The 23,254-nt window shown below is 42.8% G+C and overlaps 1 protein-coding gene across 1 annotated transcript in view; it reads left to right on the top strand.

Moving 5' to 3' along the window:
- SENP7 (SUMO specific peptidase 7) overlaps positions 1 to 23,254 on the top strand; it is an 81,665-nt gene that overhangs the window by 43,646 nt on the left and 14,765 nt on the right. Inside the window, exons 9-15 of the mRNA XM_065401666.1 lie at positions 9,042 to 9,363; positions 11,906 to 12,078; positions 12,763 to 12,909; positions 14,366 to 14,399; positions 15,274 to 15,456; positions 19,365 to 19,627; positions 20,697 to 20,833. Coding sequence (XP_065257738.1) covers positions 9,042 to 9,363; positions 11,906 to 12,078; positions 12,763 to 12,909; positions 14,366 to 14,399; positions 15,274 to 15,456; positions 19,365 to 19,627; positions 20,697 to 20,833 — 1,259 coding nt within the window. The remainder of the gene's footprint in view (positions 1 to 9,041; positions 9,364 to 11,905; positions 12,079 to 12,762; positions 12,910 to 14,365; positions 14,400 to 15,273; positions 15,457 to 19,364; positions 19,628 to 20,696; positions 20,834 to 23,254) is intronic.

Here is a 23,254-nt window from a genome sequence, read left to right as displayed (position 1 = left end):
CTTCCATTCCTTTATAGCAACACACTAAGACCTTGACCCTGCAACATTTACCTGAGTAACTCTACATATGTGAGTAGATTTTTAGATTCCAGGGCCGGAAGGGACAATTGTGATCATCTAGTCTGATCTTCTATATAACACAAACCATAGAACTTCACCAAAATAATTCCTAGAGTGTATCTTTTTAAAAAAAAATCCACTTTTGATTTAAACAATGCCAATGATGGAGAATCCACCATGACCCATGTTAAATGGTTTCAATGGTTAATTTTTCGCTGTTAAAAATGTATGCCTTATTTGCAGTCTGAACTTGTTTAACATCAACTTTCAGCAATTGGATTGTGTTATACCTTTATCTGCTAGATTGATGATCCCATTATCAAATATTTGTTCCCCGTGTAGATATTGATAAACTGTGATCGAGCCCCCTTTAACCTTCTTGTTGTTTAGCTAAGAAGATTGAGATCCTTCTATCACTTTAAGGCATGTTTTCCAATCATTTAATCATTCTGGTTGCTCTTCTCTGAATTCTCTCCAATTTATTTATATCCATCTTGAATTATGAACACCAGAATACTGGATACAATATTCCAGCAAAGGTCACACCAGTGCCAAATACAGAGGTAAAATAATGTCTGTGCTCCTACTTGAGATTCCCCTATTTATGCATACAAGGATTTCATTAGCCCTTTTCGCCACAGCATCAGACTGCTGGGAGCTCATGATCAGTTGATTATCCACCACACCCAAATCTTATTCACTACTTTCCAAGTTAGTCACTCATCCTGTATGTATGGCCTACATTCTTTGTTCCCACCATGTATAAATTGACACTTAGACTTATTAAAATGCATATTGTTTGCTTGCACCCAGCTTACCAAGCGATTCAGATCGCTCTGTCAGTGAACTGTCCTATTCATTATTTGCCACTCCCCCAATTTTTGTGTTGTCTGCAATCTTTATCAGTGATGAGTTTTTGTTTTCTTCCACCTCACTCATGATAATGTTGTAGGGTAGGGCCAAGAACTAATCCCTATGGCACCACATTAGACATACATGTGCTGAATGATGATTTCTTGTTTATAGTCTCATTTTGAGACCTATCAGTTAGCCAGTTTTTTGTCCATCTAATGTGTGCCTGTAATGGGGTTCACTCACCGTAAGAGCGCCTCCTTGTGACCAGGCATGGTATAGCTGTTTTCTTCCCGTTAGGCACCCCCTGCTGATGGTCACTCCATTGGTGTAGTCATTCCTCTTCCCGTAATTCACAGTGCTCTCTCTTCATGACCCACCCCTCCAACTAGTCACTATATAATGCCCCTTTCCAGGGTATTAAAGTTTCACCAGACCAGCTGTCTGGATGGTAACTCCAACAGTCCTCTGCCACTTTCCTGTTGCTGGTAGAGGAACCCAGGCCCTCCGTCTACACCGTGTTCCAGCCCTGGAATCCTATGAACATCAGCCAAGGTCTACACAGTCCCCATCCTTGCTGGTATTTTCACTGGGCTTCTTCCTACCAGGGCTTCTCAGGCTGTCTTTCCCCACAACTTCTCTGGGATTGACCCTGCTTCCAGGGCTAGGATCCCAGGACTTAGAGCTCTGCGTGGATACAAAATTTATATCTGTGGATATAAATCGGTATCTGTGGAGCTGCAGGGCTCTACTGGGAACCACAGCGTCGAAAGCAGCAGCATGTCAGGCCGCTGCTTCCAGGAGCCAGCGCCTCACTCCGGCAGCAGATCCAGCATGGGTGTACCACCCTGAGCCCCGCCCACTGGGGCGGGCACCAGGCTCACCAACAGCTGTTCCTGGTCGTGCTAGTGTGTGCAAGCGGCTCACAGGCTTCCGAACAGGAGTCCCTTCCACACAACGTTCTGCGTCTCCTCTCTGGAGGCATGCGAGCTGCTTGCACACACTAGCAGCACCAAGGACAGCTGCCAGTGAGCCTGGTTCTCCCCACCCCGTGGGCAGGGCTGGAGGCAGAACAGCCATGCCGGAGGAGCTGCCAGTGTGGGGCGCTATCTCCTGGGAGAGGTGGCCCGACATGCTGCTGCTTTCACCATGCAATTCCTGCAGCTCCTCGGATATCTGCATCCATGGATATATATTTTGTATCCGTGCAGGGCTCTACTTATTCTCCATCCTGGGTTTCCTCCTTCTTACCTCTCTGCTCCTAGAGAATGACTACAGTCTCTCTCCCGGCAGCCCTCCTGCTACTACTAACTTCCTGTTTTTATAATCCTTTCCCAGCTTCTCCCCCAGCTGGGCTTCATCAGTAATTACTCTTTATAAATCCCTGTGCCTCCCAAGAGATGCAACTGTGTAGGTTAATTAGCCCTTTTGGGGCCACCTTAACCCCTTCAGGGCTGGTATGGGGTGAGCACCCCATCATAGTGCCATGTTGATTTTATATCATTCTAGTTTTTTAATCAGTGTCATGTGCTACCAAGTCAAATGCCTTACAAAAGTCTAGTATATTATAATCAGTATTACTGTCTTTATCAATCAAACTTGTAATCTCATCAAAAAAGCTATCAAGTTAGTTTAACAGGATCTGTTTTCCATAAACCCATGGTGATTGATATTAATTATATTACCCTGAATTCTTTATTAATCGAGTCCTGTATCAGCCACTCCATAATCTTGCCTGAGATCGATGTCAGAGTGGCAGGCCTGTAATTACCTGAGTCATCCTGTTTACTGTTTTTAAACATTGGCACCACCCTAGTTTTTTTCCAGTCCACTGGGACTGCCCCCATGTTCAAGACTAATTGAAAATCAACATTAATGGTCCAGGGAGCTCTGCAGCCAGCTCTTTTAACTCTTAGATGCAAGTTATCCGGACTGCTGATTTAAAAAATGTCTAACTTTTAGTAGCTGATATTTAACTAGATATTAGTGGAATGGAAAGAGTGTTATGATATGATTACATCATTTGTTTTTCCCCAAATACAGAGCAGAAATATTTATTGAACACGTTTGCCGTTTCTGCATTATTATTAATTCCCCCATTTTTGTCTCATAATGGCCCAATACTCTTAGGTTTTTTTATGTTTCTGATGTATTTTAAATATCACCTCCTTATTATCCAGTTTGAACTTGTGTGACTACTCAGGTATGTAGAGTTACTTGTGTAAGTGTTTCCAGCATTGGTGCTTAAGTAGCAGAATGTATTGGTGTGCTAATTTTCCTCTTTCACTGTTTTTTTTTCATTTCCAAAATTACTTTTTTTTTTTACTTATTTCAGTTTTAACCCTTTTTATTGTAATCTAAAATGCTAAACCAGGCCTGCACAACATGCGGCCCGCGGGGGCTCACTGTGCGGCCCGCGGGGGCTCACTCTCAAGCCTGGGAGGGAGGGGGGGCAGCGGCGCGCGAATCAGCTGTTTTGCGCGCCGCGGCCGCTCGGGGTCTCCCCCTCCCTCCCAGGCTCTCAAACCTGGGAGGGAGGGGGAGATCCTGAGCGGCCGCTGTTTCACGCGCCGCTGCTCCCCCTCCCTCCCAGGTTTGAGAGCCTGGGAGGGAGGGGGAGAAGCGGCGCCCGCGCCGCGGCCACTCGGAGTCTCCCCCTCCCTCCCAGGCTCTCAAACCTGGGAGGGAGGGGGGGAGATCCACAGCGGCCGCGGCGCGCGAAACCGGCCCCCCCCCCCCAAGCGGGACACGGGCAGGGAGCCCTCGTGCGCTGCCGCGCCCCCCCCCAAGCGGGACACGGGCAGGGAGCCCTCGTGCGCTGCCGCGCCTCCGCTCCCCCCCCAAGCGGGACACGGGCAGGGAGCCCTCGTGCGCTGCCGCGCCTCCACCCCCCCGCCCCAAGCGGGATACGGAGCCCGCGCGCGGCGCCGCACCCCGCAGGCCTCAAGCAGGACAGGGAGCCCTCGCGCGCCGCTGCCCCTCCCCACTGCCCCAAGCGGGACACGGGCACGGAGCCCTCGCCCCGCCCCCAGCAGGGACACGGGGCTCAGCCACCGCCCCCGTCCTGAGCGCTTTTTGCCCCCCCCCCCGGGACTCCTGCCCTATCCACCCCCCCGCGTTCCTTGATGCCCCCCCCGGGACCCCTGCCCCATCCACCCCCTTTCCTGTCCCCTGACTGCCCTCCGCCGCCCCATCCAACTCCTCTCCTGATTCCCTATCCAACCACCCCTTCTCCCTGTCCCCTGACCACCCTTGGAACCCCTGCCCCTGACTGCCTCCCACCGCCCCATCCAACCCCTGCTCCTTCCTGACTGCCCCCTGGGACCCTTGCCCCCATTCAATCCCCCTGTTCCCTGCCATCTGACTGCCCCGACCCCTATCCACCCCCCCACCCCACCCCCTGAACTCCCCTGTCCTCTATCCAACACCCCCTCCCTGCTCCCTTACCGCGCTGCCTGGAGGTGGCTGGCGGCGCTACAGCCACGCCGCTCGGCTGGAGCCGGGCCACGCCGCCACCGTGCAGTGCCTGGAGCACTGGGTCAGGCTGAGCTTGCAGCCCCCCTGCTTCCCGCGAATCAGCTGTTCACGCAGGAAGCCTGGGAGGGCTGAGAAGCAAGCAGCGGCTTCGCGCTCAGGCCCAGGGAGGCGGAGCAGAGGTGAGCTGGGGCGGGGAGCGGTTCCCCTCCGCGCCCCTCCCCCCGGGTTACCTGCTGTGGCGCGGGCGGCTCCCCCCACCCCAGCTCACCTCCGCTCCGGCTCCCTGGGCTTGAGCGCGAAGCCACCGCTTGCTTCTCTGCCCTCCCAGGCTTCCCACGCGAACAGCTGATTCGCGGGAAGCAGGGGGCGGGATGGGGAGAAGCGGGGCAGAGTGTTCAGAGGCAGAGGCGGAGCGGAGGTGAGCTGGGGCTGGGGAGCGGGGCGGAGAGCTGGAGCACCCATGGGGTCGGCTCCTAAGGCGCCACTTTTGGATAATGTGCTCAGGGGGAGCAGCCGCTCCCTCTGCTCCCCCCCAGCTACGGTCCTGGTCACTTCAACTTACCAGTTGTTAAATTTAGAAGCCCTTTTAGAACCGGTTGTCCCGCGCAGGACAACTGGTTCTAAAAGGGCTTCTAAATTTAACAACTGGTTCCCGCGAACCGGCTCCCGCTCACCACTGGAGACTCCCCTTGCCGCTCTCACCCTAGGAGCCAGAGACCTCCCAGCAGGGCTGGTGAGTACGGCCAGGGAAGGGGGAAGGGTGTGGTGGAGTGAGTGTCTGGGAGATGTGCGGGGGGTGCTGGGCTGTGAGGGTGTGGAGGGCGCTGGGCAGTGGGGGAGGTTTGTGTGTTTTGGGGTGCTAGGCAGTGGGGGCCTGTTGGGGGGTGCTGGGCAGTGAGGGAGATCTGTGTGTGTCAGGGCACTGGGGGTCTGTGTGGGGCATTGTTTAGTTGTGGTGGTGGGGCTGTGGGGAAGGGCACTGGGAGGGAGGGAGGAGAAATCTGTGTGTATTGGGAAACTAGCGAGTGGGGGGTTCTATGTGGGGTGCTGATGTGTATTAAGAGTTACCAGCTGGATTGAGGACTGATAGATCTGGACAGAGTTTATATTGAATGGGCAAATGAAAAAGATCGCAGGGAAAAACAGTAAGGTTAGTTTAGCCGCCTTTGACATTTCGACCAATAAGGACATTAAAATGCATTTGTAATTACATATCTTATTCTTGGCTGATAATCATTTATTGATATTTTTTAGGAAAATTTTCAATTTAAAACACAAACTTTTGTTTTTCTTTTTTTACTTATGATGTCTATCTGAAAACCCATATAAATTGACACAAATTGCAAATTAAAACTTTTTAAATGTATAAGCATTTTACTCACTTGGGCGCATTTGCCTCATGGCACACAAATTTGAACTCTGCTTCAAAAATTTGCACAGAAGAAATTTTTCTTTTACCTTAATTATACTATCTTAGGAGCCCGCTATAACATAGTACCAAGGTTCAATACAAAGTCATATAAAAGTTATACAAAAATGCATAATGCAGAGATTTATCTACAACTGCATTGATTGACTGCTGTGTGCAGTAATATAGTGACCCCTGGACCTACAGGCTTCCACACACCGTCAGTGCCTTGCTAGTGTGCCATGCGCCGTGAGATATCTCTTCTCTTTGTGTGTGACTGTGAGTGTTTCCCTTGTGTGTGAATTTATTCAACAAAATCTTGAGCTTCATAATGGATACCATGAGTGAAAAGAAAAAGAGAAAAATAGAATCAGAGCACAGAGTTTTCAACACTGAATGGACGAATAAATACTTATATACTATTTCCAAAGACAAAATACTGTGCCTCGTGTGTCGCGAAACGTTAGCCGTTCTGAAAGAATACAACCTTTGGTGGCACTTTGAAACTAAGCATCCCAATCTCGCCAAATTGAGCCCAAATGAAAAAATAATTAAAGCAGCCAGTTTAGCGAAAAACCTTAGTAGAGAACAGCAAATTTTCAAGAAAGTGAGCACTGAGAACGATACAGTTACTAAAGTAAGCTTTAAAATTTCTAAGGAAATTGCTGCTGCTGGGAAATGCTTGACAGAAGGCGAGTTATTAAAAAAGTGTATGTTGATTGCTGTATCTGAGTTATGTCCAGAAAAGAGGGGAATATTTGAGAATGTCAGTCTATCACACATGACTGTACGGAGAAGAATAGCTGACATTTCTACCAATTTAAGTGATCAGTTAAAGCAGAGAGTCAGTGAATTCTGCTTTTACTCCCTAGCTATGGATGAAAGCACCGATTTAAAAGACACCGCCCAACTTCTTATTTTTATTAGAGGTATTGATAAAAACTTTGAAATTACTGAAGAACTTGCTGGCATGTGCTCCATGACGGGTCGCACAACCGGAAAAGAAATTTCCAGTGAAGTGATAAAGTGCACGAATGATAAGTCGGGATTAGATTTCACAAACTTGGTGGCCATTTGTACTGATGGTGCTCCAGCTATGTGCCAAAAAAATGTTGGAGCAGTTACTCTTCTTGAAGAATTTATCGGGAGAGAAATAACCAAACATCACTTCATTATGCATCAGCAGGTTTTGTGTAGCAAAGTCTTAAAATTTGAGCATGTAATGTCAGTGGTAGTTTCCATTGTAAACTACATCCGTTCTAGAGGACTAAAACATAGGACATTTCGAGCCTTTCTTGAAGGGGTAGACACCGAGTGCAATGACTTAATCTACCATACAGAAGTGAGATGGTTGAGTCGAGGAAGAGTGCTCCAGCGTTTTGTTGCTTTGAAAGAGGAGGTAGCAAAATTCCTAGAAAATGGGCCAATAAAATTCCCAGAGCTTGAAAATGAGTCCTGGAATCAAGATCTCTTTTTCTTTTGTGATATTAGAGCACACCTGAATGATCTCAACATTCAACTTCAGGGAAAAAATCAACTTATATTTCAAATGTGTGCAGCAGTGAAAGCTTTCAAAATGAAATTGAAACTTTTCAGAAGTCAGCTGTCAAAAGGTGAAATGTGTCACTTTCCCACTTGTGCACAGTGTATCCCTCAGCACAAACACGCCGAGTTAGGAGAAAAATACGCAAAGCACATCATTCTTTTGATTGAAGAATTTGACAGAAGACTTACTTTGTCTAAAGAAGAAGACGTCCAGTTGAAGCTGATTGAAGATCCCTTTTCTGTGGATCCAGAGGAAGTGCCACTAGATTTGCAGTTGGAGGTTATTGAACTTCAGTGTTCAGCAGTTTACCGAAATAAGCACAGAGAAAGCAGCTTGCGGGACTTCTACAAAAGTCTGGACAATGAAGTTGCACTGAAAACGTTCAGCATTTTTGGACGCACTTACATATGTGAACAAACATTTTCCATCATGAACATGAATAAAAACAAGCAACGTTCTTCTCTGACTGACGACCATTTGGAAGACATTATGAAAATATCCACTTCAAATATGACCCCCAAATGCGACAAGCTTGTTGCCGAAAAGAGATGTAATATTTCTCATTAAACTTGCAAGGTAATTATGAAAAGTACAAATGTTTTCTTTCAACGGAACAGATGTTTTTAATTTTTCCATGATTAATAAAAGAATTTAAAAGAATTTAAAAAATTGTTTGATTTAATTGAAAAATTCTTAATAAAGTATCACACACCCTCCCCCGCAAACCTTAGCTGTTTCGGCGGTGCGGTGCTGGGGAAGGAGGGTTTGTTTCCGCGGGGCTGGGCGGTGCTGGGGGGGGGGGGGGGTGTTTCCGCGGGGGCCGGGAGGTTTCGGCCCTCAGCTGTTTTCTTTGGAGTAATATGGCCCTCGCCGCTTTATGAGTTGTGCAGGCCTGTGCTAAACCATGGCTTAAAGTGCGCTTTGGAACCATTAATTATTATTACACTGCAAATGAACGTTTCAGAGGAGAAAATTTATTTCAAAGCACTAAGCTAATTATAGCATAAATTCAGTAGCATAGCTTCCTTCACTAATAGAAGAGAATAAACCATAACCTTCACATATTTTAAAATTATGAACTGCAAGTCAGTTATTAGAGTCCTGGAGATGATAAACAGTTTATTCTGATCAGTTGTTAAGCAAGGAAAAAAAGGGGTAAAGGGAATTCCAAGTTTGAGAAACTGAACTTGCAGAAAGTAAGAGCAGAGTCCAATACAAGTCATCTGTGTTCAAGCACCTGAATGCACCAATGATAGGTGCTCTGTAAGCACTTAATCCAAAGCCCCTTGCAGTCAGTGAGTAGACTCCCATTGACTTCAGTGGGCTTTGGATCAGGCCCTGAACTCCCAATGGGCTGAATCTGAGAGCTGTTCAGTACCCCCAACTCTGCTTTTGATGGGAGTTAGAAGTGCTCATCGCTTATCTGTGGCAGCCCATGGGTCAGCTGCCAAAAGATTAGACACTGGTTTCTTGTTCAGTTTGAAAATAATCATGGTCTGAAAGGTTGTTCTCTGCTTACTATATGTCAGGTAAATGTTCTGCATCGTCATAGGATGGGGGGGAAGAAGAATTAACCCCAGTCTGAGTCCTAAACTTAGCTCCATCTGAAATGTTAAGCAGCATCTCTCAGCAAGGTCAGGAAATAAATGTATATTTTGCACCCCAGAAAAGATTAAATCTTGGATTTTTGTTTTCTAGAAAGAACGAAGAATAATTTCAACCCAGGGCCACAGATCTGACCTGATTCAGGAAAATATTTCCCTGGTTGTAGAGGCAGCATGTAAAGAAACATCCATCCATGACCATTTGGAACCAGCTCTCAGCTGTGCAAAGGAACACTGCTCAGAGGCTCCTCCCAGGAGTTCATTGCAGAAGCAGTATTCTGCCACCAGTGAGGATGTGAGGATTTCCCCACTAGTTGGCACTGCTGGTAAACCAAAGATGGACATGTCAGAGTATCTGAGCAAGTTGCGCAACAGAATCTGCAAGGGAAATCAGTCATTTGTTTCAGCTGAGCCAAGTATGTAATATATCTGTGTAGGCAATAGTTATATTTATTGATTTTTTTAGAAACTTAGAAGAGGCAGGCATGACTTACTAATGTAAATACTTGAAGTAGAATGTATGGATCAGAGATCACACTGTCACTAAAACATTGCACAAATCTCAGAACAGTGCATGATGTGTACTATTGGAATGGATGGTCTTGTAGTTAAAGAACAGCAATGGGGAGACAGAATTTCTGGGTTCTGTTCCTTGTTCTGCAGTTGACTCGTGTGACATTGGGCAAGTTACTCTGCTTGTTTCTGATCTTTAAAATGAGAGAAATATTTACCTACCTTAAGGAGATGTGTTGTGGCTTAATTCATTAATGCCTGAAAATTGATTTGAGATCCTTTGGTAAAAGGAACAGGAGTACTTGTGGCACCTTAGAGACTAACAAATTTATTAGAGCATAAGCTTTCGTGGGCTACAGCCCACTTCTTCGGATGCATATAGAGTGGAACATATATTGAGGAGATATATATACACACGTACAGAGAGCATGATATGTGTGTGTATATATATCTCCTCAATATATGTTCCACTCTATATGCATCCGAAGAAGTGGGCTGTAGCCCACGAAAGCTAATGTTCTAATAAATTTGTTAGTCTCTAAGGTACCACAAGTACTCCTGTTCTTTTTGCGGATACAGACTAACACGGCTGCTACTCTGAAACCTGTCATTTGGTAAAAGGTTCTATATAAATATATAAAATCATATAAAGTAAGACTGGAAGGGACCTCGAGAGGTCACCTACTCTAGCCCCCTGCACAGAGGCAAGACCAAATATATGTAAACCATCCCTGAGAGGTGTTTGTCTAACCTGTTAATAAAAACCTCCAATGATGGGTATTTCTCAGTGCCCTTGAAAGCCTCTTCCAACGTTTAACTATCCTTATAGTTTCAAAGATTTTCCTAACATCTTTACCTAATATCTTAGCTTCTTAATATTTTTATTTTACCTAAATCTCACTTAATGCAGATTACGCCCATTGCTTCTTGTCCTACCTTCAGAGGACATGGAGAACAATTGATCACCTTCCTTTTTATTACAGCCGTTAACATATTTGAAGATTATAATCAGGTCCCCCATCAGTCTTCCTTTCGCAAGATTAAGCATGCCCAGTTTTTTAACCTTTTCTCATAGGTCAGGTTTTCTAAAACTCTTATCATTTTTTGTAGTTCTCCTCTGTACTCTCTCCAGTTTATCCACCTTTCCTGAAGTGTGGTGCCCAGCATTGGACACAGTACTTCAGCTATGTCCTAACGAGTGCTGCGTAGAGCTAGACAGTTACTTCCTGTGTCTTAGCTTTGACATTTCTGTTAATACACCTCAGAATTATATTCGCCTTTTTCACATCACATTGTTGGCTCATATTAAGTTTGTGATCCCCTGTACCCAGATCCTTTTCAACAGTACTACTGCCTCGCCAGTTATTCCTCATTTGATTTTTCCTTCCTAACTGTAGTATTTTGCACTTGTCTTTATTTATTTTCATCTTGTTAATTTCACACCAATTCTCCAATTTGTCAAGGTCATTTTGAATACTAATCCTTTCCTCCAAAGAGCTTGTAATGCCTCCCAGCTTGGTATTATCCGCAAATTTTATAAGCATGCTTTCCACTCCATTAGCCAAGTCATTAATGAAAATATTGAATAGTGCCAGATGCAGAACAGACCCCTGTGAGGCTCCACTAAATAAATCCTCCCAGTTTGACAGCGAACCACTGATAACTACTCTTTAAGTATGTTTTTTTCAGTCAGTTATGCACCCACCTTATAGTACTTTCATCTAGACCCCATTTTGCTAGTTTGCTTCTGAGAATGTCATGTGGGACTGTGTCAGAAACCTTACTAAAATCAAGATATATCACATCTACAGCTTCGCCTCATCTACTAGGCCAATAATCTTGTTGAAAGTAAGTGTGCATGTCTATGTAAAAAATTATATTGGAGTGAGTAAAGGATACAGTGTCAACCTTAAGTTTGAATCTCCTTTTTTTGATCATTTAAGTCAGAACCATAGTGTTGCATTAAACCTAAGCTTATTTTATTCAGTGTCCTTTTTGGTGTTTTACTCTCCTGCCTCCCTAGTATCCCTGCAGATGTACATTAACATCTGTTTAGCTGAAGACTGGGGGGAACTCTTAGGAGCCTGTAAATGCCACTCTTAAATTAGCCAGTAGGGGTTGTGCAGAGCAATGGAGGTCAGTCTGCATTATAGTAGTTTCTTCGCAGTCTTCTCTACCCCTTCCAAGCCAATGAGAGAGACAGATACATACACGTATGTTTGTGTGTGTATGAATGTATGTAACTTGATTGCTTACATGGTAGTGCATAGTTCAACCCCAGGTCTACCAAGTCAGCATAACATCCTGTTTAATGGGGTTTAATTAAACCCCAGTGTCAATTGCAGACAGGCTTTTTTTTTTTTTCTTACCAAAAATCTGTGATTTGATAGGAGTTACAATTTATTCTTAAATCTGAGTCTTATAAAAATGCATTTTCCTCTTTAGTTGTTCTTTCCAGCGACGATGAAGGATCTTCTGAACCAAAAGATCCAGAAAAGCTGGATCTGCAGCCTGTGTATGATGACACAACTGATAATAAAGAAACAGAGCAAGAGCCTGAGTTACCTTTGGCAGAAGAGCTATTGCAAGATGTAACTGAAGATGAAGAGCAGCTCTGTGTAAGCTCGAAAGCTTGTCTCTCTCACCAACACAGGATGGTCCAATAAACAATATTACCGCACCCACCTTGTCTCTCTAATATCCAGGGACCGACACGGCTACAATAACATAGGCTAAAACTGCTCATTTCCTTTATGCCTAAAAATGGGATTTGAATCTAAAGCTCATGGTAAAAGCAAGTTCAGTAACTCACTGACCAATTTTATACCATTGGGTTTTGTGTTGCTGTACTCAGTCTAACATCCCTGCATGTAGTCTTGTATCGAGTTAGAAGAGACATTGCTGTCTTTTCCTATAGATGAAGTATTGCAACATGCCATGAATATTGGTTTTAAGTTGGATTGTGTGGGTTTGATGTGGGAAAAGGGATATTTGCTGCTACTCTTCTGTATGGGTCTTATTTTGGGTTAGATCAGTTTGCAAAGGGATGGAGTTGAAAGAGCACCGTTACATTTTGACGAAGTGACACAAACTAGGAAGAGTGAGTTGCCTCTCACCCCCTGAGAGGATAAACACCAGAACTAGTTCCTTAGTAATAATAACATTTGTATCTTGTAATATGGAAAACCTGTATGAAAAATAACTCATATAAATAACTCTCACAACTGCAGGGGGAAAATATCTTGAGGTTAGGACTAAAAACTCATTTCAAGCACTGTATTAAAATATTTCTAATTGTATAGATTTCAACTGAACCACTTGAAGATAACTCTTCCATAGACTTACCTTCCTGTAACACATCCAGTATACAGATGGGGCCAGCATTAGATATTAAGATTACTACGCTGTATATAGGAAACATAAAAGGAACGTCAACAGGTTGTGTTACGGTAAGTTGACTTCTGATTACTGTGATGGGTCTTTGGCTTTAAAAATAAAAACAAAACTTCTGCCAAGTTCCACATATTATAAATAGACTTCAAAGGATGAAAAGTCCTGAAAGAAGACTGATAACTCTGAAATTAGACCTGCCCCCTTCCTACCAGTTGTTTTGATCAAGAGGTGTCCATGTAACTCATCACCTCCTATCTGTTGTACAGATGTGTACCATTCAGTAGCTGGAAGGCTGTTGATGTTTTCCAAGGAATACATGCTCTGAAGTTTTCAGAAAGCAAGATTAATATGAGTAGGCAGGGTACTTACATTCTCAATCATAAATCAAACTGGGACAATTTTTTAAAATCACAGCTGGAAAGCAAAAACTGGCCTGATCGGACGTAACATCTCTTGAAACCAAGAGCAATGGTGTTTTACTGGAATACTGCCGATCTTACAACAAAGTAACCCTTAATGTTTGTATTCCAGATGGACAGTGTGCGCCAAAACTTCTCATTTAAAGAGATGCGCTTTATATCGTAGTTTTAAAACAAAGAGCATTAAAACAGCACCAAAATCTTAATATGGACAGAGGGGGCAACATACATATCATGTTATAAAAAAATATAAACCAAGAAAGAGATTAAACCATAGCCCAGGTATGTTACGAGGTATTGGGATTTCTGCAATTCCCAGACCAGACTCGGTGTACATACTGCAATTAAAAAAAATCCAAGTTTTTGTTTGGACACATTTTTCAATTCTGGTTTATAGATTCATACTTCAGGACATTCCTTAGTAATAATTTCAGCTGTTTCCATTGCTAGTGTGCCCTGTGAAAAAGATTCTCATACAGTAATAAAATGTATCGTAAAAGTCTAATGAAATAAAGACTTGCCAAAATCATTCAAACTGTACTTTGTGACTTTCGTAGAATCAGTATCAACAGCCAGAATTTAAAATTTGTATCCTAACAGTTTAACAGTTTAATTCTGTCAGTAGATTTAAGACTTCTTGCCCTAAGATGCGTGTAAGATGCAGAACTATACCACCATGTGATTGCTAATACAAAAGTTCTTAAATTATCTGTATAAAACAACTGCCAAAATTGTTAAGTTTCATTAGGCTCCTGTATTCATATTTAGGCACCTATTTAAAAGTGACGAGGTTTTTAGGGGAGCTGGGCCTCTTGCTAGCTACCATTGACTCCATGGAGATTTGAGATGCTGAAGCATCTCTGAAAATCAGATCGGAGTTATTTAGATGCCTTATTATGGATTTAGGAGCCTAACATTAGGCACCCTGGTCAAAAAATTTTGCCTAAGTTTTCAAATCAAATATTTTTTCTTTCAGCTTATTCAGCTGAGCAGAAAGAGGAATGTACAGAAAATAAATATTTGCTGTTTAATTGTTTTGAGCAATAATATTGAAAAATAAACTAATTTTTACTGTTTTAATTTTTCCTTTAAGTTTACTACAAGGTATATTAAGATCCCATTTCAAGGTAAGATACTGTATTGCATCATGGCCTCTTCTTAACAAAACCATGTGCAAAACACTAACACATTTTCTATGAAAACATTTTGTATAACTTACTGTTCTGCAAGCGCTTTCCCTCCTTAATTGTTTTCAATATGGCATTTAGACCAAAGTGAGGGAGTTCTTATGATACAGTAATTAATAGCTTAATAGCTTTCAACTATTTCAGTAGCATCTGTGATATTTATAATGAGCCCATCACTGTTCTATCTCGGGCCTTGATCTTGCCAAGACTTGGCAGCATGTGCTTAATTGTAAAAGCAAGTAGTTTCATTGAAGTAAAAGGGACTAGTCATGTACTTGAAGTTTAGCAGATATATAAATTTTTGCAGTCCAAGTGAAATGTTACATGTTGGTGTTAAAGGAAATTCCTTATCAACTAAAGATAAGGAAGTATAAACCAGTATTTTAATGTTAAGTCACCTGTTCAGAGTATTATAACATAATGAGCATATAACCACTACTCAATAGAAAGGGTTACTCTGCCATTTTTAATTGATGACAGATGAATTGACTGAAAGAAGGGGAGTTGGGTTTCTGACACAATTGAATTTAAATGTAATAGCTAGAGAATTAATATAACTACAGCTATTCTTAGGGAAAATGAGTTAGAACTTTTATAAACCCACTTTTGTGCAGTTGTGCTTTCGTATTACAACTTTGTAACTTTCTGTTTAGAGTGCAAGTCTTAGAAAAGTAGGTGTCTTCACATACTACTCATGCTACACAAGTTTGATACAATGGCATTTGACTTTTATTTTGTGTGTCTTAATATGCAATATATTTGTGTGTGTATCTCAGTGGTAAGATCTGCTTATTTTAAACCCTGTTTCCTACAGTGGCTCCTAATAAGAACATAGAGTTGTCAGTGGATACCATACACCTAAGAAAGTTTGGCCTGTGGAGGAATAATGAAGATTGTCACTCTTCAAGGAGTAGCACTTTCATTTTCCTTTGGCTGTCTGCAGACTACGTAGAAAAGATTGAAACCCAATTAGAAAAGTCTGTTTTAAGCAAGCCATGTGAGTATATGATAGGGCTATTCACGGGCCCCTTTAAGACATTATGAAAAAAATTTGCTTGCTATATATAAGCGTGCAGTCAGGTGGCTATTAAAGATTTTAAATGTTTGAGAAACAGGAGACCATTAATTATTTAAAGGTAAAAAGTGGTCAGTTTTGCTTTCTCAAAATTCATCTGTTTAGTTGGCTTTCCCTAAAAGGGGAAGTAAAATTAATCTAATGTAGTGCAAAATTTCAACAGATTAATGGCATAGTCTAAAGCTCAGTGAAGTTGATGGGAAGTCATGTGAAAAGTACAGAAATAAATGTGCCCCTTTGAACTGTGCAACATTGAATTCTGCATATGGATGGTGTGATAGTGTGCTCAGAAGGCCAGGCAGCCAACTGGTTAGCAACCTGATTTTTGGCCCCTTTCTTCTCTGACCAGGTTGTAGAGGTGTCTGGTTCTCTCACCTTAGACTGGAAAACTTCTAGCCTCAACTTGCATCTGGGTCTCAGTCTGTAAGGGAGTGTGGTAGGGGGTCCTGGGCCGTGTGTGAAGCAACATCGGCAGGGTCCTCCTGGCAGAGTCCAAGTCTGCTGCCTTGAGCTACTTCCTACTTATGTCCCTTCAGTTTGGGGCATGGCCTCTCTAGTCCAAACAATTTGTAGTGGCTCACCTGGAGTAGCACCCCCTTGTGGACCTTTTGTGGCATCAGGTCCCTCTGAGTAAGGTTGGAGTGTCCTAGTCCCACAATATCTTTTACAGTCAAATCATAACCTTTCACTCACTGCTAGATGGTCCTCAGTCTCCTCAACAGTCTCTTGATCTGGGATACAGTGCTTCTCCCCCAGCAGCTGTCACGGTTGTCAGGCTTGTATTGAAGCTACCCCCTGCCTCTCTTTGCTGGTCAATCCTGAACTGAGCCAGGTTCTCTCTCTCCTTCTCCCTCTAGACCTGTCATTGGCTGTAGGTATGTGGGGGCTAGCTGGACCTATACACTCTCTTTAACTCCTTTTCTGCTGGTGGGAGGTTTCTCTGCTCTATCACAGATGGCTTTCAAAATCAGGCTGACTATAATAAGTATCTCTTTAAGAGCAGGTATAGTGTTCTCCAGGGATTCTATCTTCTGGTGGTGAATGTGCAAGAATATCTTGGAAGACAGCAGGAGATATTTTGATTTTTCCAAAATGTGATGTAACACCGTGGTGCAGTCTTGTTGGATCAAATAGAAAAATCCCACAAGAGGTCAAATGCAGATAGATTATTTAACTTGTTTATATGGCCTTTTAGGCAGGGATTGTCTTTGTTTTGTAAAGCACCGAGCACATCTATAATGCCATGCAAGAAATAATGTGGGGATATAATTCTCCTTCATACATTCAGAGACCTTATAAATTAGGCAGGAATGAGGGAATAATTTGTCTGATGTAGCAGCTCTGACTTGGAGATGATGAGCCACATTACTGTTGTTAAAAGAGAGAAAATAGGAAACAGGATGAAAGTCAATAATTGAAGTGACATGGAGAATCTCTCACGACTGGTCTGAGCCCACAATATTTTAATGAGCAACCGCATGACCATTATTAAAACTGTAGTGTCAGTAGTCCTTGAGATTCAGTAGTACTTCTAACCCATAAATGTGCTTTCTTCTATTTAAAGAGAGAATTTAGGGTAAGCATTAGCTTTTATGCATGGAATGGGAGTTTTGTAAAGTGAGAAATTGAGTGAGGCCTAGTCTACGCTAGGGAATTAGGTTGGTTTAACTATGGGCAGGTCTACTAGTGTAGACGCGATAAAATCGATCCCTGATTGCGCTCCCCGTCGACTCCGGAACTCCAGCTCGCGAGAGGCGGAAGCGGAGTCAACGGGGGAGCGGCAGCGGTCAACTCGCCACCGTCCTCACGGCCAGGTAAGTTGACCTAAGATATGCTGACTTCAGCTACGCTATTTGTGTAGCTGAAGTTGCGTATCTTAGGTTGACCCACCCCCTCCCCCCCGCTAGTGTAGACCTGGGCTATGTCACTTGGAGGTGTGAAAAATCCATACTCCTGAGTGACGCATTTTTTAAACTGACCTAACCACTGCCATAGACAGCAGTAGAATTCTCCCCTTGACCTAACTACCACCGCTTAGGGAGGTGGATTACCTATGCTGACGGGAGGAGTTAACTGAAGTGCTACAGCAGCGCAGCTGCAGCAGTGCCACTGTGTCGCTGTAGTGTTCTGTGTGTAGAGGTACCCAGAGGGATCTGGGATCCTGCAAGGTGGGAGGGTCCCAGAGTTCATGCTCCAGCCCAAGCCCAGAAGCCTACACTGCAGTTAAACAGCTCTGCAGTCCAAGTCCCCCGAGCCTGAGTCAGTTGGCAGGGGCCAGCCACGGATTTTAATTGCAGTGTAGACATACCCTTACAGAGACAAGGTGGGTGAGGTAATGTCTTTTACTGGATCAATGTCTTGGTGAGAGACAAGCTTTCGAGCTACACAGAGCTCTTCTAGGAAACATAGTGTCACAGCTAATAGAAGGCGGAACTGATTGTTTAGCATAAGTCATTAACACACATTTCAAGGGGCCATTCAAGGTGAAGTGGCCCGATAACATCCCTCCAGTCATTGGGGGGGCGGGGGGAGGGAGCACCATGGGGGGTAGAGGTTGTTAGTGGGATAGATTGTTGTAATAAGACATAAATCCAGTGTCTCCCTTCAGTTCGATTTTTAGTGTCCGGTAAAGTTATGAATTTAAGCCCCCACGCTCATCTTTTGAAGGTGATGTGTAGGTTTCCTTTGAGAATGAGGACTGAGAGGTCAGATATAGAATGATCGCTTTGTGAAAAGTGTTCACCTGTAGATGATACGGTGTTCTTGTCTCTCATCATTTTTCTGTGTGAATTCATTTGAGAGCATAGTGATTGTCTGGTTTCACCCACATAGGTGTTGTTGGGGCATTTAGTGTACTGGATGAGGTGTACACCACATGTTATGATAGGCATGTGTAGGACTCAGGGATCTTGAAGGATGTGTTATGGGGGGTGTTGATCATCGTAACAGTGGAGATATGTCTGCAGGTTTTGCATTTGTTCTGGCAAGGTCTGGTGCTGCTTTGAGTTGGTGTATCCTGTTCTGTGGGTAGCTTGCTTCTGATGATGAGGGTAGGGGGGTTGTTTGAAGGCCAGAAGAGGGGACTCAGGAAAGATTTCTTTCAGGATGTAGTCCCTATCGAGTACGGGTTGTAATTGAGTTAGGCATTAATGATGCCCAGATCTAGTAAGGCTAAATCGCTTAGGGAATTCACGTGCATTGAAATTAATGGTAATTGTAAATCTAATCCAGTAGGCAGTTGTGACTATCAGCCCAAATTATTTTGAGGCATTATTGCAGGGGTTGGCAACCTATGGCACGCGGCTCGCCAGGTTAAGAACCCTGGCGGTCAGGCCAGTTTGTTTACCTGCTGCGTCAGCAGGTTCGGCTGATTGCGGCTCCCACTGGCTGCGGTTCGCCGTCCCAGGCCAATGGGGGCTGCGGGAAGCGGCACGGGCGAGGGATGTGCTGGCCGCGGCTTCCCGCTGCCCCTGTTGGCCTGGGACGGCGAACCGTGGCCAGTGGGAGCCGCGATCGGCCGAACCTGCCGACGCGGGAGGGAAACAAACTGGCTCGGCCTGCCAGGGTGCTTACCCTGGCAAGCCGCGTGCCAGAGGTTGCCGACCCCTGCATTATTGTTTAATAGGAAACCTTAAGGAGGCACTATTAGGTTTTTTATGCTTGGCTGTTTTGTGCCTGTTAAATTTAATTTAAAACTTTTAAATGTAAATAATAACTTGTTTCAACAAATCAGTGCTGTGATCTGACAATTATAGTCCATGCAACTATTGCTGAAGTTCTGCCATATCTCATCAGTCTCAGTTAATGCGCTGCCTTTTTTCTTCTTACAGCCAAATCTAGCGAATTCGTTTTCCTTGAACTCGTCCAACCGCTCACGGAAAGAGAACAGATTAAGCTGAATGAGATGATTGCGGAAGTGAGCAAGAAAAACAGGTCACCAGATCTCTCTGACTTCTTGTCTTGGAAGCAGGCATTACCTTTGTTTAAGGACTTGTCGCCTGAGGAAAGCTCCTTTATGAATTGTTGCCAGGCTTCATTTCAGCAGCAGATGCAGAAGGACAGCGCTCCAGTTCTTGTGAACCCCCTACCTCAGGTTAATAAATGACTCTCAGATGATTCATTGGAGTCAAGTCACTTACTGCCAGTAGAGAAATCAAGCCATTTTCAGTTAACCACAGAAAATAAAAGTATCTGTTTCCATACTTAAGAATCGATAACCTTTGTTAGTTTATCCTTCATAATGAGGCAATAGTTACATTCTGCATTAAGTGCTAGATTGTCCCCTGTTAGGATGCACAGGAGGAGGATTCAAGGGGCCCTTTGCCATGGTACAAAACCTGTGCAAGAGCCAGCCAGACCATGTTTCTTGCATTCAGAGAAGCACAAGGATCCCATTCCTGCCTTCCGCTTCTAGGTGTGCAAGCCATTGTAGGGCACTGGGTTTATTGCGCAGTCTGGCCCTGATACACATCTTAGAGGGAAAAATTGGAAGCTGAAAGTTCTGACATTTGGGGGATTGGTCAGTTCCATAATCAGACATATTTGTTCTATTCAGTAACAATATTGGTATAGGAAGGGTGGGTTGGTCTGAGTACAAAACTAGAAGTCAAGAGTTCATCTGTTTTGCTCGCTGCTTTTGTGATGGCTCTGTAGCCTTTGCCACGTCACTAAAGGCTTGATGTGCCCAATAACTGCAGCTCCCATTGAAGCCAATGGGGTACTCAGCACCTCTGACATTCTAGCCTTATCCTTTCTGCTTCTATTTCCTTTTCAAAAAGGTGGGGATAATACTGCCCAACTCACATGGCTGACTAATGTTTGTAAACCATTTTGAAGAGAAAAGGGCTATGTAGGTGTCACCTAGTCTTTGTTGTCTGTATGTGTGCTTTGGCTCGCAGGTACATTTACCGCTGAACTGCTTATGTTGCATGTAAGTGTTAAATTCTGTTTTTGCTAGCCAGCAGGTAGGTTTTGGCAGGAGAAGAAAGGGTCAAAATATGAAGATTTAATGAATAATGAATTCATTGAATAATAAATGAAGATTTATTGTAGATAGCAAAATTTACTTAGGTTTGTTTTACGTCTAGCGGCCTTTGCTGTGTGTTCACTTGTGTATAAAGATGATTTTTTTTCTTTAGATTTTTTCTTTTTCTCTCCACCAGCAGGAACCAAAAGCAAATGTCACCAAGCCAAGTTATGCTCTATTGCAGAAGCAAAATGGTGGTTGTTATTCCATTGCTCTGTCATCTAAGTCAGATGATGAGTGGAAAGAAATAAGAGAAACTGGACCAGTTCAGAAGTATGTATGCTTTATTTAAATTATCAGTTAAGAAAAAAGCCCATGATTGCAAATTACATAAGTAAATAGACGGAATAAATTAATGACTTATTTAATGTTTGTAAACCACTTTGAGATTTTTGGGTGAAAGGTGCTGTGTTACATGTGAAGTATTTCTATTGTAAGTTAACCAGATCTGCACTTTACTTCAGTCTCTCAGCTCTCATCACCAATGGGAGAGAAGCGGGTCTATGCTCCATGCATTAAAGTTAAGATAATTTCACTAAAAGTTAATACGTGAAGTAAGGGCTAAATCCTGTCCCAGTAAAACCCCCATTGATTTCAATGGGACCAGGATTTGACTCTAAATAATGTTGTTTCACTGTAAAACACTGTTCCTTCTGTCATGTTTGAGCTACTTAGCTCTCTGAGTGTCTTAAGCCACATTATTTATCACAAGATCTTTTTTGTCAGTCAATACAGCAATTATAGAACAGGATGCAGCAATATATTAGAAGATAACTAGCACCGAGCTCCTGCTGTATCTATGTCTGCTCTCAATATTAAATGGCAGATTTTTGTTAATTGCATTTAAGGCCTTATGTTTTACACACTGTTGGAATTATTAATATTGATGCAGGTTATTACCATGGCACTAATTCAACCATAAATATCTTTATTAAATCCAAAGGCCAAATGGTATTTATACAATTGCTTTAAACATGCCTAAAAAATCCTAAATAATAAGCAATTTACTACATCCAAATAGTAACAAAACATTCACAAGCATTTAATTAAGATACTTAAATTTGGGCTAACCCTGGGGTGCTTAGACCCATATTGGTTAGCTCAAACTTTGTCAGGCAGATATTAGCAATGAACCTTGAAGAATTTACGCTTATACCCTTAACAAACAAGTGATGTCATTGCAAATTATTGGACCTTAGCTAAGGCCAGATGAAGGAGTTTCTTACATAACCAATTTATTTACTGCATGTAGAACCCAGTTAACAGTATTTTATTTTGATTTCTTTAGTCCAAACCTTAAATAAGGTTAAATGCTTAAATACTGGTATTAAATACTTAAACATTTCAAAGGGTTACTATAAGTCTTAACACAACAACTCTTCTTTTTCATGATTTCATCCTTTTCTTCACAGGCTTTCAGCCTGTGACTCATGCTAATATCCCAACTCAATTTAAAACCATAGTTCACCTCCTTCTAACATGGGCCAGTATTCCTACATATACTCCATTTTAGCTGAAAGTTTAACACTGTTTTGTTTTTGTCTGAGAGATTAAAAGTGGAAATGCTCAGTGCACAGTTCAAATCAGGTAGCATGAGTATTGGCCTGGAATCAAGTTTTTACATTGTAAATGTAAACTGCAGAGCTAAACCTTCAGCTGGTGTAAATGATGGTGTAAATGATATCAGCGCTGATTTAAATTACCTGAGAATCTGGCTGGTTGTATCTTTTCCCCACTTAACACAGTCAATTATCATCAAATATTTTTAACAAATATTTATTTAAAAATCAGAGGGGTAGCCGTGTTAGTCTGGATCTGCAAAAAGCAACAGAGAGTCCTGTGGCACCTTATAGACTAACAGACGTATTGGAGCATAAGCTTTCGTGGGTGAATACCCACTTCGTCAGACGCATAAAAATAACGCCTTAGGCTATAAGTGTACCATGTCCTTAGGTGGAAGAAATGTAGATCCTCTAATTATTATTATTATTATTATTATTTGAGAGAGTAATGGTGAAATGTTTCAAGTTCAGAACCGTGCTAAGTTACTGACCATACACTGTACATCTGGGTTATGGCGAGTTTAGAAAGCCACTGTTTTACCAGCTTTTATAGAAAGCTGCTGAAATCTGAGAAACGTGTGTCTGCCTGCCATATGCTTTTACATGGGACACATAAGGGACACGATTTTATAGCTGGCTTTAGTTGCATACAAAACCAGAATACCGATACTTCTTTTCCCCTGATTTTTGGAAACTGTCAGTTTCAGTCATTTCTGTATATTATTGACTCAGGTTTTGCAGTGTTACATTATGTGCAATATTACTGTAGTAGTGCAAATACTCAATTTTACACATGTATGATAGTGTTAGGAACAGAGTACCGATATAATTCCAAGTGTTTAATTAGAGTCACTGTGAGATTGAGCATAGATTGAGCAAAAGTGCTCTCATTCTTTTAGAACATTTCCATGGATGTGGTCATTCTAATGACACATTTCCTATTCCTATTATTTCATCATTCCCTTTCAAAACATGTATTAGTTTAAGTTCTTTGTAATTTTCTGCCAAATGCTGCACACTTTGTATTGATCACAAAAGATCTTGGATGCATATATTGGAATCCATAGCAATGGTTAATGTGTCAGGCTCAAACAGTGAAGAAAAGGTGGAGATTTGTCAGGTCTTCATGAAG

The sequence above is a fragment of the Emys orbicularis genome, chromosome 1 (genome assembly GCF_028017835.1).
Source record: "Emys orbicularis isolate rEmyOrb1 chromosome 1, rEmyOrb1.hap1, whole genome shotgun sequence".
Taxonomy (NCBI): Eukaryota; Metazoa; Chordata; order Testudines; family Emydidae; genus Emys; species Emys orbicularis.
This window is presented reverse-complemented; position numbering and strand designations above follow the sequence as displayed.